Raw genomic sequence first — 12,035 nt, 5'->3', positions numbered from 1 at the left:
CTCCCACCTAATTAAGACTCCAATCTATGTTGACTTAGAAAACTCAGAAAAATCCTGGCAAAGATCAGAGAGTAGAAGTGGAGGGGAAGAGTTGAGAAAAGTGGGGTTGATGGAAAGTAGTTTCTGAGGAGCTGTACACGCAGAAGAGCATGAGTGGTGTGTACCAGGGTCTTCCTCGTCCTGAGCTCAGGCCCCGGGTCCAGCTCAGCTGCAACTTGTTCCTAGCTCCGTTCCTCACTCCTCTTGTCTCCCCTGGCTGCTGATTTCCCTGCTCATCTTAGTCTTATTTTTTCTGATTGTGGCTTTATTTTTCCATTTAATTCATTGATAGTCTTCAGTCATGTCCTTCCTGATGCAGCCTCATCCCAAGAAGCCTCCTGAGGAAGTAAGAGAAATATATCAGACACACTTCCTTATTTTAAAAACCGTCAACTTCTGGGATGTACGTAAATTGAACTGCATCTTTTTGACTCAGACAGCATAGTATTTTTCTGAATATGTGGATAAGCACGTGCACAAACACACATAAATGAAAAGAAAATGAAGCGAAACCGTCACTTCTGTGCTCGGTAAGGAAGGCAAAATGAAAAATGAAACACTTTATAAATGAAAAACAAAACATATTTGGCATGTCCAGGGCTGCATTTCACCTTGGCAGCTTTGCCAAGGTCATCTTCAAAGCCATTTGCAGCACCTACAGCTCTGACTTCTGAATAAAGAATGTATGTGCTTAATTCCCCTGTGAAGAATTCACTGAGTAAAGACCTAGTTCCAGAGTATCTGTGTGGGTGATACAGACTCTCATGTGGCCACCACACAGTATTCCTCCATAAGAAAAATCAAGTGAATCCAACCCAAAACTATGACTCCAAGATATTACTTCACATTTACAAAGATATTAAAGGTGGTTAAAAGGTAATTTAATAAATCAACAATTTGAAAATTATTTCTTTAATTGGTATATTAGTCAGGGTTTTTCAGAGAAACAGAACTGAAAGCATATCCAGGTACAGATACACAGAAAGAGATTTATTATGAAGGGGTGACTCATGGGCTTATGGAGGCTGAGAAGTCCCTGATCTGCTGCCCACAGGCTGGAGCCCCAGGAAAGCTGGTGGTGTCATTCCAGTCCAAACCCCGAAGGCCTGAGAACCCCCTGAGAGCCATGGGGTCAGTTCCAGGCCCAGTCTGAAGTCCTCAGAGTCAGGAGCTGATGTCCAAGGGCAGGAGAAGATGGATGTCCTAACCTGTGCAGAGAACAGATTGGCACTTCCTCCAGCTTTCTGTTCTGTTCAGGTCCTTAATGGATTGGACAATGCCCACCTACGTGGGCGAGGGCCATAATCTTTGTTCAGATTGTCGACTCAAATGCTAATCTCTTCCAGAAACAACCTCACAGACACACCTTGAAATAATGCTTGCCAGCTATCTGGGCATTCATTAGCCCAGTCAAGTTGACAGATAAAATTAACCATCACACTTGGGAAAGACATCACAAAAACAGAGTTTGCTTCCTGGGGAATAGAGCAGGACAATTACATTCAGTCTTCTTGGGACCTTATTTCATCTTATTTAAATAAGCTAGTTAAAGCTCTTTGTTTGGATTCATTTACCTTATCAACTTATAGTGAGGTCTTGCACAGCACACCATGTATATAAATAAAGCTGTTCATCTAGGGGGAAAGTTCCATCATGTGCAAGCTATTCTGTTTTTAGTTAGTTCTGTTTTGATTAAAACAGGACAAAGATAGACTTATTTTTCAATTCCACACCTCTTTTCATTGCAAGTGAGAGATACTATTTTTAAATTTCACCTTCCTAATGTTGGAGAAGACCCTTGAGAGTCCCTTGGACTGCAAGGAGATCCAACCAGTCCATTCTGAAGGAGATCCTGGGTGTTCTTTGGAAGGAATGATGCTAAAGCTGAAACTCCAGTACTTCAGCCACCTCATGCGGAGAGTTGACTCATTGGAAAAGACTCTGATGCTGGGAGGGATTGGGAGCAGGAGGAAAAGGGGACGACAGAGGTTGAGATGGCTGGATGGCATCACCGACTCAATGGATATGAGTTTGAGTGAACTCTGGGAGTTGGTGATGGACAGGGAGGCCTGGTGTGCTGCGATTCATGGGGTCACAAAGAGACGGACACGACTGAGTGACTAAACTGAACTGAGTCACCTGATGTCTCAATGAATCTTCCTTTTTAATTTTTTTTAGTTTTTATTTTTTTCTTCTGTTTATTTGGCTGCTTGTGGCATGAGGGATCTTTTTTTAAATTTTATTTTAATTGGACGCTAATTACTTTTCAGTATTGTGGTGGTTTTTGCCATACATCGACATGAATCAGCCACAGGTGTACGTGTGTCCCACCATCCTGAACCCCCTCCCACCTCCCTCCCCACCCCATCCATCTGGTCGTTTCAGAGCACCAGCTCTGATGCCCTGCTTCATGCGCTGAACCTGCACTGGCCATCTCTTTTGCATATGGTAATATATATGTTTCAATGCTATTCTTTCATATCATCCCACCCTCGCCTTCTCCCACATAGTCCAAAAGTCTGCTCTTCACATCTGTGTCTCTTTTGCTGTCTTGCATATAGAGTTGTCATTATTGTCTTTCTAAATTCTTGATTCTTAGTCCTTGGATAGAATCTGTGCCCCTGCTGTGGAAGCCCAGTGTCTTAACAACTGGACCACCAGGGAAGCCCTCTCTTGTATCTTAAGATCAGCACTCACAGTAGCATAAAGGCAATAGTTGAATTCAGAGAATAGAGGATAAGAAGGTGGAGAGCTGAGGACTGAACCTTTGGGAATCCTCACAGGTAGAGGGAGAGATTGCTGAAGAAGTAAGGAGTTCCAAGTTGGCTAATGCAAAGATCAACTAGCCCAGTTGGGCTGTTTTAACTAATAACAAACATTGATCTAAAAATGGAGAACCCCACCAGACATTCAGAATCCTAATTTTTTTTAATGTAAGAATATGTTGAAAATGTATAGTCTTTTAGGTTGATTTTATGCAAAGTACCATATTCTTATGTTATGCCACTGTTAGAGACAGAAAACACGGATGAACCTTAGGTTGATTCAGTATGTAATTTCTGACATCCCTGTGCTTTTTAAAAAATCACTTATTCATCTCATAGGTGTCCTGAGAAGACAAGTGAGTATCATAAAAATGCAAGTTAGTTTGCTTTCTTTGAATGATTGTAGCTATGTACGTTTAAAGGGTTAATCCTTGATTACCTCTCTTCCACCTGCCAGAGCAGAGCTCTGACTTCCACTAAGGAATGACACTTGTTTCTCTTTCAATCAGAGAGACCCCCATTACACACCCAGGGCTTCCACAAAGTCGTGACCCCCCCCCCCCCCGCAAGTTTTGAAAATTATGTTTTGTTTGTTACTTTTATATTTATAATTAAAGCTTCCTTGACAGTCCTTAGAATTCTTAGTCCCTTGCCCAAATATCTCTGGTTTCCACTCAGAAACAGGCACATTCTTTGTAACATTTCTGCAGCAATGAACTCTTTATTTTTAGGTAACCTCTCTGAACCATAAATATTTCCGCACACACCTGGAGGACAGTCTTTCCTTGGGCCGACCCCTTCTTATTGAGGACATCCGTGAAGAGCTGGATCCAGCCCTGGATAATGTATTAGAAAAGAATTTCATTAAGTCGGGCACCACTTTCAAGGTAAGCTTTGAAAAAAGAAAAGAGCAATGGTGACATCTACTTATTTTTTTGAGCACAGCAACAAAGACAGTTTTCTTCAGGTGGTAGTATTTGAAGCTGAAAGAATTATTTCCAAACTCATATTCAGTGTTTCCTTAAAATATATATATATGTAATATATATATATGTATATATATACAGGGGCGAGAGCAATATCTTGCTAACAATAGCCATTTATCTGAAACTAAACAAGATGTTAAGGAAAGGCATCTGGTGATAATGATATATTATTGTTACACACAAAATATGTATATTTTAGCAGCTCTGAGAAAGGTGGTTTCCAAACCATGTATTCTTCTTTACAGTAAAACCTGTTTCCTCACTGAATAAAATGGCATTTTTAGTGATGTCTCAGGACATTGACCTGCATATAGGTTTCTCAAGGGGCAGGTCAGGTGGTCTGCTATTCCCATCTCTTTCAGAATTTTCCACTTTATTATGATCCACACAGTCAAAGGCTTTGGCATAGTCAATAAAGCAGAAATAGATGTTTTTCTGGAACTCTCTTGCTTTTTCGATGATCCAGCAGATGTTGGCAATTTGATCTCTGGTTCCTCTGCCTTTTCTAAAACCAGCTTGAATATCTGGAAGTTCATGGTTCACGTACTGCTGAAGCCTGGCTTGGAGAATTTTGAGCATTACTTTACTAGCATGTGAGATGAGTGCAATTGTGCAGTAGTTTGAGCATTCTTTGGCATTGCTTTTCTTTGGGATTGAAATGAAAACTGACCTTTTCCAGTCCTGTGGCCACTGCTGTTTTCCAAATTTGCTGGCATCTTGAGTGCAGCACTTTCACAGCATCATCTTTCAGGATTTGAAATAGCTCAACTGGAATTCCATCACCTTCTCTAGCTTTGTTTGTAGTGATGCTTTCTAAGGCCCACTTGACTTCACATTCCAGGATGTCTGGCTCTAGGTGAGTGATCATACCATCGTGATTATCTGGGTCATGAAGCTCTTTTTTTGTACAGTTCTTCTGTGTATTCTTGCCATCTCTTCTTAATATCTTCTGCTTCTGTTAGGTCCATACCATTTCTGTTCTTTACAAGCTCAGGTGATTGCAGCCATGAAATTAAAAGGCACTTACTCCTTGGAAGGAAAATTATGACCAACCTAGATACCATATTAAAAAGCAGAGACATTGCTTTGCCAACAAAGGTCCGTCTAGTCAAGGCTATGGTTTTTCCAGTGGTCATGTATGGCTGTGAGAGTTGGACTGTGAAGAAACCTGAGTGCCGAAGAATTGATGCTTTTGAACTGTGGTGTTGGAGAAGACTCTTGAGAGTCCCTTGGACTGCAAGGAGGTCCAACTATTCCATCCTAAAGGAGATCAGTGCTGGGTTTTCATTGGAAGGACTGACGCTAAAGCTGAAACTCCAATACTTTGGCTACCTCATGCGAAGAGTTGACTCATTGGAAAAGACCCTGATACTGGGAGGGATTGGGAGCAGGAAGAGAAGGAGACAACAGAGGATGAGATGGCTGGATGGCATCACCGACTCGTTGGACATGAGTTTGAGTAAACTCCGGGTGTTGGTGATGGACAGGGAGGCCTGGCGTGCTGCAATTCATGGGGTCTCAAAGAGTCAGACACAACTGAGTGACTGAACTGAACTGAACTGAGGGACATTGATTTTATTTCTCTATTAACTTTCAATTCAAACTCATGAACTTTGCTGGAAGCAGCAGAATATGGTTTCTGATGACTGGTGATAACATGAATTGTTTTCAATACAAGTGTTTCTTTTTTAATTGGTTTCATTCTTTTAGTTTTCTGGTTTTTACTGAATGACAGCATTTCTGATTGATCATTTTTGCCCTGAATAACTTAATTTCATGAAAATCAGTGAATAAGAATGCCAATTTTCTCATTAAATAAAGATAGATTTATTTAGAGGAATGTTCTTCATAATGTGAATTCTTTCATATGCCATATTTAATATGCCAAAGGAGGTTTTAGTACGTCCATTCCTGAAAGGGCTTTAAAAAGACCCAGATTCTTACCTGCAATGTGAGGGCCGTGATGCCTGAGTGCCTTAGTGATGTGGTTTTCACTCATATGCAAGATTAGTATTAATTAAAAATTTAAGTCATTTAAAATTTTAGAATTTCCAACTGAGTTTTAGATAGCAAACTCAGTTGTTTTTGATACACTGAAAATTGTTATGTTTAAGGTAAGTGTTATCTTTCTGAGGCAAAATGTTGGCATTTTTTTCCTCTGAAAGCTTCATTAACCCTTTCTCTTGTCAAATGTGCTTCAGATATGACTGCGAAATGCAAAAAGAAATAGCACTTCTTATAAACACAACAAATTTCTGTAGTAGGAACTTTCCTCAGGTGAAGAAAAGCAGTCAAATGTTAGACATGTCTGAGTTTTCCTTTATTCCAGGGGCCCCCATCCTCTGGGGTCTAATGCCTGATGATCTGAGGTGGAGCCAATGTGATAATAGTGGAAATAAAGTACACAATAAATGTAATGCGCTTCAATCATTCAATCATTCAAACCACCCCCCCCCCCCCCACCCAGGACGTGAAGAAATCGTCCTCCATGAAACCAGCCCCTGGTACCAAAAAGGGCTGGGGACCACTGCTTTATTCAACATTTGTTTTGGATACATTTTTCATTTAATTTTCTTGGCATCATGGCTAAAATCATCTTTAGGCAGAGACAGAATTTAAACCACAAGTTTAAATTATTGTAAGAAAATATGATGTATCATATAAGTTCAGTGATTAAAGTTTTACAGCTGGTTGTTGTAGTTCATTCAAGTTTCACTGCATTGACCTTTGGTAAATTCTCTCCTAAACTGAACCCAAATTCCTTGTCTGCCCTTTAAGCTGTGTGTAATTTAATATTTGAATTGATGTAGGTGAAAGTCGGCGATAAGGAATGTGATGTCATGGATACATTTAAACTTTATATTACGACAAAGTTACCAAACCCTGCCTTTACCCCTGAGATCAATGCTAAAACGTCAGTCATTGATTTTACTGTTACCATGAAAGGACTTGAGAACCAGTTACTAAGGAGGGTAATTCTAACAGAGAAACAGGTAATAACGTCTCAAGGTAAAGAACTTCTACTTATAATAAATTATAATAATGTTTTAATGTATTAGGAAACTGTTGACTATATGGAAAGGGAAAAATGAAACAAATCATATTTACCTTTGTTAGCATAAACATTTGTTTTGTAGTCTCAGGTCCTGTTGAGAAATCGTGCAACTCACCTCTTTTCTGATCCCCGAAAGCACGTGCGCACACACACACCACTCTCTACTTCTGACTTTAAGGCGTTGGATATATTGACTTTCATATCTACAGCCCTATAGATGAATAATCTTGAGTTTCACCTGAAAAATTCAATGAAATGATGATCTTGAAGAAAAAGAAATTGCTCTGGATGAATATCATTAGTAATTTTAACTACTACACTGCAATAGTAATTGATATAGTTGGCTATAATTGATACTGCTGCTGCTGGTGCTGCTAAGTCGCTTCAGTCGTGTCCGACTCTGTGCGACCCCGTAGACGGTAGCCCACCAGTCTCCCCCATCCCTGGGATTCTCCAGGCAAGAACTACCACACTCTAATAATCTAATCTAATAATCTACTTTTATTTTAATTAAATAAACTTATACTGAAGCAGAGAAATGAAGTATAATTGAGAGTTCTGATAAAACCAAGAACAACTTAAAGCTGGAAAATTTTAAGGGCCTGATAAACTAAGTTTTAAGATAAAGCTCAGAAAACATTAAATGTTATATATAAAATATAATTTTATATATTTTTATTGTATAAAATCTATTTTCATAAAATCTGAGAAAGTTTATATTTGCTTAAATATAACGAATTTTAAGGGCTTCCTAGGCGGTGCTAGCGCTAAAGAACCTGCCCGCCAGTGCAGGAGACATAAGAGATGTGAGTTTGATCCCTGGGTTGGGAAGATCCCCTGGAGGTGGAAATGGCAATCCACTCCGGTATTCTTATCTGGAGAATCCCATGGACAGAGGAGCCTGATGGGCTATGGTCCATGGGGTTGCAAAGAGTTGGGCACGACTGAAATTGACTTAGCACAACTAATTTTAGTATTAAGGGTTCAAGGAGAAGGCCAGGTTAGAAATAGTAATGGGAGGGTGAGAAAAAGAATGGCAGAAGAAAGGAGGAAAAGAGGAGACGTGAATAGATGGTAACAGACACAAAGGAAAGATTCAAAAAGGGAAGGATTCTGACACCAAAAAATAGAGGGCTCAGTAAAATGAGAAGTAAAATCCCACCTGGTTAATAAGGAATGGCTGACCTGGGGCAAGCCCTTGAAAGACAGCCAGAGTAGTGGGGTGAAAGGGGCCCAGTCCCAGCTTCCCCTCTCATAGCTGTGTGATCTTATTCCAAAAAACAGCCCAGGGCTTATGCAAACCAGAAAGGGCACTCTTACTTCTAGGGTCTGGCAGAGAGCAGAGGCCCCTCAGTTCACTGCCTCTGTCACCTCTTAAGGCCACATGGTCTCAACTATTGAAAATCAGTCCTTCCCTCTTGGTCTGCCTGGTGCTGTTGATCTGTTCTGAGATGCTGCCTCATCCGTTCAGATCCCCAGTGTGAGCTCCACTAACTTCTTAAGGCAGGCCATACCGCTGTCTAGGGTACTCTCCTCATCCCCAGACCACCCTAAACCCACTCCTCTGGGCCTTAGCTTCCTCTTCAAGAGAGCTGCTAAGGTATTCATACCAACCTTGCTGGGAAAATAGTCTGCAATGTTTGGAGGGTGTATCTTTTTTTCCTACATAAATAATGCATTCTTAAAATTATACTTTGAAAAAATTTTTTCACATTTTCAGAAAAGTTACAAGACTGGTCCATGAACTCTCATGACTGTGATGTTTAACCTTCCTAACAATCCTGCTCTTATACCCCATCTTTACAGATGAACAAATGGAGACCAGGGAGAATAAGGTCTTAACCCATAAGAGCACATGGACTTTCCACCCTGCCAAGCCTCGTAGATAAGGTCTACAGGTCATGCTGTAAAACTCACAAGTGTCTGCTGTACCACAATGCTTGTTTTTCCATATCACACTGAAAAGGATGCTAACAGGATTTCATCTTGTCCACATATTCCTATACTGCCACCCAGGGGGTGACTGTTTTAATGCAGACAATTCATTAATTATTCCCCTTGGGCTTCCCTTGTGGCTCAGATGATAAAGAATCCGCCTGCAATACGGGAGACCTGGGTTTGATCCCTGGGTTGGCAAGATCCCCCGGAGAAGGGAATGGCAACCCACTCCAATATTCTTGCCTGAAAAATCCCATGGGTGAGGAGCCTGGCAGGCTACAGTCCATGGGGTCACAAAGTCAGACACAGCCATGATCTTATCACCAACCCATCAAATACCCCCAAACCGCTAGTACAATGGCAGTATGCCCTAGCATGGGAGTTAGAGGACAGGGGTATTAGGCCTGTCTCTGCTAGCAACTGTACTCGGTTGCTTAGTCGTGTCTGACTCTTTGCTGCATTTTAAAAAATGAATGGGTAGGAGGGAGTATCCCTTGTGGTCTGGTGGTTAAGAATCCACCCGCCAGTGCAAAGGGCATGGGTTCAATCACTGATCTGGGAAGATTCCCACATGCCAAATGACAACTAAGCCCATGTACCACAAAAGCCTGTGCAGCACAACTACTGAGCCAGCACTCTGGAGCAGCTGAAGCTTGCATGCCCTAGAGCCCACGCTCTACAGCAAGAGAAGCTGCCGGAATGAGAAGCCCGTACACGCGACAAAGAGTAGCCCCTGCTTTCCACAACTAGAGAAGGCCCATGCACAGCAACAAAAACCCAGGGCAACCAAAAATGAACAAATAAATCTTTAAAAAAAATGAATTTAGGGGGACACGTTCCCGCCCTGTAGATGCTCAGAATCTAGTTAGAGGGATATAGCCTACACACAAGTTTATGATGCCAGCCATAAACGTAGATGTACGGATAACTGCCATGCTGTGGGTTTTCATGGACAAATTGATTTAGGAAGAATTTCTGGAAGTTTTTTGAGAAACTTTCTCAAATAAGTAGTTTAAAAACACATTTTAAATGAAGTTCTAAGTACAGTGTGATTCCATGTAAGATCGAAATAGAATGCTGTGAAGAATGCTTTTGAGACAATTTAATTTACTCTATATTTAGCATGAGTATTATAGTCATCTTACACTTTCTGAATTTGCAAATTGCACTGTGGTTGTATAAGAGAGTGTCCTGTTTCCTAGGAGATATGTTTCAGTTTTTAAAGGTAAAGGATGATGACACATGCACACAGTTTAGCAGTGATAATTATTACAGAGGAGAAATAATGGCAAAGCAAAATGTTATTTGATGAAGGGTATAGGTGAAGGGTATATGAGAGTTCATGGTACCAGTCTTGCAAGTTTTCTGAAAGTTTGAAAAATTTTTTCAAAGTATAATTTTAAGAAAGCATCACTTATGTAGGAAAAAAAATATACCCTCCAAACATCTAATTTAGCCATTCTGATAGAAGGAGATGTAAAACAATGGAAAGTGGATTTATATTGGCAACTGACTATGTCAGGTCAAGTACCTGGTGTTCCTGTAGTCAGGTCCCAGCTCAGAAGCTCCAATCACTTGAGTATTCTATTCATTTCTTGGTTTCAATGCCTCTTTGTTTCTGCCCCTTCTGACTGCAAATAAAGTTAGTATTTCTCACTGAGGGCGGTATGTGGGAACAGGGCCAAGAGAATGGGACACTCTGATTTAAATAAATGTAGAGGTGGGAAAAGCCTGGGTAGAATTATTTTAGCAGAGTTATCCCATGCGTGCCAGTGTACGTGCTACGGAAACTTAATGCTAGTCGGCATAATTTTTTTTAAATGGTCGAGAGAAACCAAAATACAGATTTGACTAACAACAGTGTCATTTGACGGAGAAGGCAATGGCACCCCACTCCAGTACTCTTGCCTGGAAAATCCCATGGACGGAGGAGCCTGGTGGGCTGCAGTCCATGGGTTCGCTAAGAGTTGGACACGACTGAGTGACTGCACTTTCACTTTTCACTTTCATGCATTGGAGAAGGAAATGGCAACCCACTCCAGTGTTCTTGCCTGGAGAATCCCAGGGACGGGGGAGCCTGGTGGGCTGCCGTCTATGGGGTCGCACAGAGTCGGACACGACTGAAGTGACTCAGCAGCAGCAGCAGCAGCCGTAATAACTGATAATTACACTTCTGATGATATTTTTTGTTTGTTTGTTTTTTAATAACAGGAGTTAGAGTCTGAGAGGGTTAAACTTTTGGAGGATGTGACTTTTAATAAGCGGAAGATGAAAGAACTTGAAGATAACCTTCTCTACAAATTAAGTGCTACAAAAGGTATTGTGTTATTAAGAAATAATCACATAATGGATTGTGGATAGATTTCTTGTACCCTCTTTTCAATGCCCTCATGATTATAGATGTCAGGAAACAGTTGAGTTATCAATGCAAAAACAAGCGAGGCAATTTCCATCTAGATATTACAGAGAGACTGTGGGGAATCTGATGTTTAAATTAGCAACCGGCATCTGAGCATTTGATAATAACACAGTTTTCTTGGTATAATTGCTCTCTCCTGAGAAAAACAAGAGCTCCCAATACAGCTAGGTAACTCATAATAGGCTAATTTGCTTGCCTGAAGGAAACTAATGTGCTCAATCTTTTTGTGTGTGTTTTTAGTTCAGTTCTTTCATTTGGTGTTGAATAGCTGTTGCCACATTGGGTTTTGATGTGTGTAATCTTGTCAGAGACACTTACAGAGCTCAGTCCCTCTTGACTTGACCGGACCTCCCACTTAGATGTTGGGATAGGTTCACCTCCAGGCAGTCAGGTCATCATTCCACCCCCTGATTTGGAGATATACTGTTCTGTAATAGGCAAAATACAGCAACCTAAATTCTATCGTTCATTAGCGAACTAATAATAAATACTTCAACTCAGTGGACGTTAGTTTGAGCAAACTCTGGGAGATAGTGAAGGACAGGGAAGCCCTGTGTGCTGCAGTTCATGGAGTCACGGTCAGATGAGACTTAGCAACTGAACAACAGCAAAGGAATGCTTTCCAGAAGCACCTTAACTCCTGTGTGTATATGTTCTTAAAAAAGGGAAAACTTACCCTCCCAGAAGTACATTCAGCATTACCCTCACAACAGCTTCTAGCACTTTAAGGTGGCTTCATGGCAAAGGTCTTTTATCTGCCTGAATTGCACTGCTTGTGCTGATGAAGTTGCCTGTCTCTTGGTCTGTGACTTCTCCCAGCCATTTGGGTGGAT

The 12,035-nt window shown here is 40.9% G+C and overlaps 1 protein-coding gene across 1 annotated transcript in view; it reads left to right on the top strand.

The window, feature by feature from the left end:
- Positions 1-12,035, top strand: part of DNAH8 (dynein axonemal heavy chain 8) — a 312,973-nt gene that overhangs the window by 209,232 nt on the left and 91,706 nt on the right. The window contains exons 74-76 of the mRNA XM_018039316.1: positions 3,536-3,691; positions 6,601-6,783; positions 10,995-11,100. Of these exons, the coding sequence (XP_017894805.1) occupies positions 3,536-3,691; positions 6,601-6,783; positions 10,995-11,100 (445 nt within the window). The remainder of the gene's footprint in view (positions 1-3,535; positions 3,692-6,600; positions 6,784-10,994; positions 11,101-12,035) is intronic.

The sequence above is a fragment of the Capra hircus genome, chromosome 23, assembly GCF_001704415.2.
Source record: "Capra hircus breed San Clemente chromosome 23, ASM170441v1, whole genome shotgun sequence".
Lineage (NCBI taxonomy): Eukaryota > Metazoa > Chordata > Mammalia > Artiodactyla > Bovidae > Capra > Capra hircus.
This window is presented reverse-complemented; position numbering and strand designations above follow the sequence as displayed.